Raw genomic sequence first — 6,000 nt, forward strand, 5'->3', positions numbered from 1 at the left:
TTTCAGTACTGAAAATATGGATTTATTGTTACTGGGTCATTTCTTGAAGCAGTTTTTAGACAGAAATAGGAAGATGCAAAATCTGTTAACTTTTTCATGGGGAAACTTTAAGTCTTTGGGATACTATTCTGCTTAATATTGCTATGGTAGTTTTTGGCTGTTTTACAGAAATTTAGAAGAAAGATTGCCTTTATTTTAAAGAGCTGAAAAAAGGATGCATAGAATTTTTTGTGAATTGCCCAAAACACAGAAAACTATGAGCATAAAGTTCCATTTTCCCAAACATTCAGTTTAAAACACAAAACTCTGAGTTACCTATACTTGCAGTAAGGAAGTGACACTAAAATGATAGAGAATTTATCTCTGTATTAGTCTAAGGAAGGCTGGAAAAAACGAGGAGCAGGCATAAGAAACAAATTGTGAGTACAAACGCTCTTGGCATGTTTATACTGCAAACTGAGGCATGTTTGTGGTCTTTAACAATGTCTTTGATAAGAACTTTTTAAGAAACTACCCTGTCTGACCACTTAGGAGTCACTGGCAGTCACACTCCCACCACCTGCTGGGATTGAAGCCACTGCTCAGCAAGTGACTCCAGTAAGCCAATGGGTGCCCACTTGATTCCCTGCACACTTCACTCACACAGTCAGGCCAGGTTTCCTTAATGGCACAACCGTATTTTGCTTCTCAAGCCTGTCCAGAGAAAGGCAATCTTTTGAGGTGAGCAGCAAGGCAGAATATTGTGGCTGCCTGCCTCAGGGGAGGCAAAGAGTTACATTGTCCCACCCCAAACCCCTTGTGAAGGGCGGCCCAGGGGTTCTGATTGGGTTTGAGTCCCTGGGGGGTTTCTCCCTTGCTGTGTTTCTAGTGGTCCCTGACCCTGAACTCCACCCTCAAGGGTGGAAACCCTCAAGAGTTCTGTCCCTCAAAAACCCCTGCTCTGCCTTTGTTCAGGGCTCTCTGTTCTGGACCTGAGTTTGTTCCCATGGTGAATAAATGGTTTCATGAACAAAGGCCTGTCTTGTTGGTGTCCCATGCTGGTCCCCAGAACCCTGCAGCTTCCCTGGACGAGGTCCTGAGGTTGTGGACTGCAATATATGGTGGAAGAATGCGGGCATCCGGTGAAGTACCAGGAGAACAGCAGGACCCAGCTCCATGGACACCTCGTAAGTCCCCGGCTGATGGCTTGATAGCCGGTGAGACCCCCGCCTTGGAAAGGAGGACTCAAGAGACATGGAAGGAGGGCCAAGTTGAGAGTGCCTCAGGCATGGGGGAAGAAAAGGGATTACAGAGGTGGGGGAGCCGCAAGGCCAGACACCGGGACAAACATCTAACATCACCCAACGAGACGTATTATGGACGGTTTTGGTTTTTTTTATATACATGGAAAGGACCTTTATGGATGATATTAACATTATGGACGATTATGGATGATTATGGATGGTATGGCTCTTTCTGTGGACTGTTTTTTGTCTTCTGTGAAGTTCCTAACTTTCTTTTGGTGTATTCCTCCCTGTACCTTCCCCTTTCCTCTGTTCCTAAGGGCAGGACAAAGGGTGAAAAAAGCCAAGATGGCTCGGGGTTGCTGCCGACTCCCCGTCACCCCGGTGTCTCTGCCATCCCATCCCCTGTTCTCCTGAAGGCAGGCAAGGGACGGAGAACATCCAGAGTGATGCGGGTCTGCTGCCGTCTGCCCGCCGTTCCGTGTCCTCCTTCACACCCTGTCTTTCCATATTCCCCGTTCCCTGTCCGGGAAAGTCCGTCCGGACCCCCCCCCCACCCCCCCAAGACGGCACCGGCCACGCGGTCTGGGATCCCTTGTTTCCCGCCTTGCTCCTTCTTTTCCAGCCCCGAACCTTCCCTTCCCCCAGCAACTCCTGCTTCAGTCCCACCCATTTCTGCGGCTGCTCCACCCCTGGGGGCTCTGCCTTTTCCATCGCGGGCAACAACCCCCTCCGGGGAAATCGAAACTGTAACCCAAGCTCCCAAAGCCAGTGTTTCACCGAGAACATCTGAAGGGGCAACGCCCACACCCTCGGAACCAGAGCCGAAGCTGGAGATCGAAGAACTCTGCCCCTCGTGAGAGGAGATCTAAGAGCTGCACCCTTCCTGAAAGAAAATCCAGAACTGGAAGAGACTGAACTAAAAAAAAAAAACATTTTGTTTGTATTAAGTGCCATTACTGTTTAATTTGCCCGGCTGTGGTCCGAGATTTGTTTGTTTTTAATTTTGCTTTGTTTGTTTGTTTGTTTGCTTAATGTGTTTTGTTACTGAGTTTTTAGTGTTCCACAAAGCAAAGCGGATGCTCTGTGAAGGAAGTGAAATTTTATGGTGTAAGTTTTGGAAACATTATAAGGTCCTAATTAAAATTTAAAAAAAAAAAAAAAAAATCAGAGCAGATGTGGCAGTGGCCTCAGGGGAGGCAAAGAGTTACATTGTACCACTCCAAACCCCTTGTGAAGGATGGCCCAGGGGTTCTGATTGGGTTTGAGTCCCTGGGGGTTTCTCCCTTGGTGTGCTTCTTCTGGTCCCTGACCCTGAACTCCACCCTCAAGGGTGGAGACCTTCAAGAGTTCTGTCCCTCAAAAACCCCTGCTCTGCCTTTGTTCAGGGCTCTCTGTTGTGGATCTGAGTTTTTTCCCATGCTGAATAAATGGTTTCATGAACAAAGGCCTGTCTTGGTGTCCTATGCTGGTCTCCAGAACCCTGCGGCTTCCCTGGACGAGATCCTGAGGTTGCAGACTGCAACAGAATATCTCATCTGTGTCCAATCTTTGTTTTTCTCATACCAACTGCATACTAATAAATCATGATTTTCCACAGTTTTCTGAAATATTTTGCCATATAGGGAGTACATACCTGCTGTGCAATCCTATTGGATTTGATCCTAGTAAACCCTCCTTTTATCTCTTTGCTTTGTATTGCACATCCTGTGGAGTCAGATGAAACCCCTTATGATCGACTGCAGCGGCTTCCCATTGGTTTTTTATTGTCCCATTATCAATTTTGCTCAGATTATGAATAAAGGGATTATTTTTTTGAATAAGAATTCATATAGCCTGGGAACCCAGTAGCCTGGGTTCTGCAGGTCAAGCTGTGTTCCCTTCTGCTTCTCACATTATCACCACCCAATAAAGAAGCTGTAGCTGGGGACTCAGCTGACCACTGTCAGTGATGCATGGTGAAAGAGAGAGTATAGTTGCTCTTCCATAGCTGCAGTAGAAGTGTGATAGGAGCTGAGGCAGGAGCTTTTTTTCTTTCTGAAACAAGCAGGTAACAGGTAACTACATAGAAGCCAAAATATTGGAACTATTTAAAGTACTTGTATGCTGAGTTTGATTTCTAAATGGTTACAAAACTTCATCTTGACCATTCTCTTGCTCTATATATGATGTACCCCAAGAGGTATCTCCTAGAACAACTTTTCACTCTATTCTATCTTTATTCCTGCTTCATAGTTTCAATGAACATGATTTTTGGCTTCTGCACTGTGGCCAGTAGGGCAATTATTGCCCCTCTGTACATAGCACTGGTGAGGCCATCCTTAAGCCTGGTCTTCAGTTCTGAACCCCTTAAAACAAGCAAACATTAAAGTGCTAGAGCAAGTTCAGGGAATCGTGACTGTGAAGGGTCTGGAACAGCTCTGATGAGGAGCAGCTGAGGAAGGTGGAATTGTTTAGCTTGGAGAAAAGGAGACTTAGGGGGAAATTAGCACTCTCTAGAGCTGTCTAAAAGAAGTTTGTAGCCAAGTAGGGATTAGTCTCTTCTCCCAAGTACCAGGCAACAGGATGAGAGGAAATGGCCTCAAGCTGTGCATGGGGAGGTTTAAATTGGATATTAGAATAAACTTCTGCACCAAAAGGGTTATTAGGCATTAAAAAAGGTTGAAGTGGGGAAAGTAGTTGAGTCACCATCCCTGAAGGTATTTAAAAGGTGTGCATATGTGGCATTTAGGGACCTAGTTTGGTGGTAGATTTGTCAATGATGGGTTTATGCTTGGACTAGATTATCTTAAAGGTCTTTTCCAACCAATGTTATTCTGTGATTCTATGATTCTCATTCCTCTGTCTGCATACCAATTTCTGCTCTTTCAAGTTTTCCAGAACTTCAGCAAAGCTGCCATCTTCAGCATGAAAATATGAACATTTCCATTGGTCCCTGATGACTAATTTTGAGAGAGATTTTCCTTTACCAAAAAAAGAAAAATTGTGAGGTATTATCCAATTAATTAATTTATAATTTAAATTTTACAGATCTTTCTCCTAGGTAAACTGGAAGAGGAACACTTTCTCTTATGAAAAAAAGGTCAAAACCTTTTCTGTAAGAGGTGATTAGTTATGCAGTTGACCAGCTTTAAAAAAGTGCTAACATACCTAGGGGACACAGAAGTTCAAATGAATGGTTATAAGATTTATAGGTTTTTGCTTCTAAATTGTGACTCAGGTTGGGAGAGACTGGGAAGCTACCTGATGATTAGTGTGAAAGTATTTCTTGGTTTTTGTCTTAATAAAAAATACATCACCAAAAAGAAATCCCTATATTAAAAACCCTGCATCAAAATCAGTAGCAACCGCTCCAGAAGGAGATGGTATATTGAGGAAGAGGAAAAAGGTTATAAAATAAGATACCTTCTTTTTTGTTAAGGTCAAAAGTGAAGGGTTTGGGGATTTTTTTGGTAAGACAGAATTCAGCTTACCCTGGACTTAGGTAAGGACTTATGATTCATGCAATTTTTATAAAACAAGAAATAAAGAAAAAATATGCAGAAAGAAGAATTGTTATGAAGGAAATGTCAAATTTCTGTGGATTGTAATACATGGGAAAAGGCAGTCCTCACCCTAAAAGGCAGTTTAGTCAAGGAGGCAACTTGCCCCTCTGACTGCACTTTATGCTTTAAAAAGTCAAACAAAGATTTTACTTTACCACTCAGCAGTGAGGGCACAACATAAAAGTAGCACCACCCCTGGTACCATGTATTCAGCACTTTTTGGTGAGGGACATGCCAGAGTAAAGAGTGGCTCTTTTCCAACCTTGTCTTGTTCAGAGTAACATGTTATTCACTTGACATTTCTAAGATAAGTTATCTTTGTTCTCCCATTTCTTTCCATCTTTGAAGGGCTCTCCCACATTTATTTTCTTTATAGAGTTTCAGATTTTTAACTCCATGTACCCATAGAAAATCAGAGCTGCTATTCTCTGTTTGTTTTAGAATTTAACAGCCCTCTGATGAAATTCTACTAAAGAAGTTGCTTGGATTTTCTTGGTTTCATGGAGCCACCTGAGGGGTGTGTGCTCTGTGAGCTGCACACCCCCAGGGTCATTCACTGATGGGATGTCATGCGGAGGAGGAAAAGGGGAGCTAGCTTTGATCACTGGCAACACACAGATTCAAAGGAAAATAATAGGCACTGAAGAAAAATGTGAGATAAATTGAGGAACAGCAAAGGTAGTACTGAGTGAGGCTCTGTTCCTACTGCCAGAGGGATGGATATGAACTATTCTGGAAGTGCAGTGGGGCAAACACTGAAGTGACATGGGAAATGGCACAGTATGGCTTACTTTTGGCTACCTTCAAGTCAAAGAGCCATCTCTGTACTGTAGCTTTACTGAAAAAGTATTCATGTGCTGTTAATGTGCAAAAAGATAGGTGAGATGATCCCTTTCCTTTAACCACAGAATATTCTAGGGGGGTTTGGAAAATGTTGACTTCCACTGGGATCAGTAGGACAGAAAGAAAAATCACCATGTTTATTTCTGGGCCCTCCTTCCAAGGCTTTGCAGGTGACAGACCCAGTGAAAGCATCCATCTCCACTCTGTGCTCAGTAAGCAGAAAATGAAACAGAAGAGTCAGTGTGACAGTGAGTGATTTCAAGTCACTTGTAAAGGCATGCATTCAACCCAAGGCCATCAGCTCAGGAGCCCTCACAACAATAGGATAGGTTTTAATAAAACCACAGCCACCAGAATCCAAAGGGATCTTTAACAAGACAAACAACAAA

At 43.5% G+C, this 6,000-nt stretch overlaps 1 protein-coding gene across 1 annotated transcript in view; it reads left to right on the top strand.

Annotated features, from left to right (window-relative positions):
- LOC131577678 (uncharacterized) overlaps window positions 1–4,142 on the top strand; it is a 50,954-nt gene extending 46,812 nt beyond the window's left edge. Inside the window, exons 2-3 of the mRNA XM_058835719.1 lie at window positions 1,049–1,685; window positions 4,096–4,142. Coding sequence (XP_058691702.1) covers window positions 1,049–1,685; window positions 4,096–4,142 — 684 coding nt within the window. The remainder of the gene's footprint in view (window positions 1–1,048; window positions 1,686–4,095) is intronic.
- The last annotated feature ends 1,858 nt before the right edge of the window (window positions 4,143–6,000 follow it).

The sequence above is a fragment of the Poecile atricapillus genome, chromosome 3, assembly GCF_030490865.1.
Source record: "Poecile atricapillus isolate bPoeAtr1 chromosome 3, bPoeAtr1.hap1, whole genome shotgun sequence".
In the NCBI taxonomy this organism is placed as follows: Eukaryota; Metazoa; Chordata; class Aves; order Passeriformes; family Paridae; genus Poecile; species Poecile atricapillus.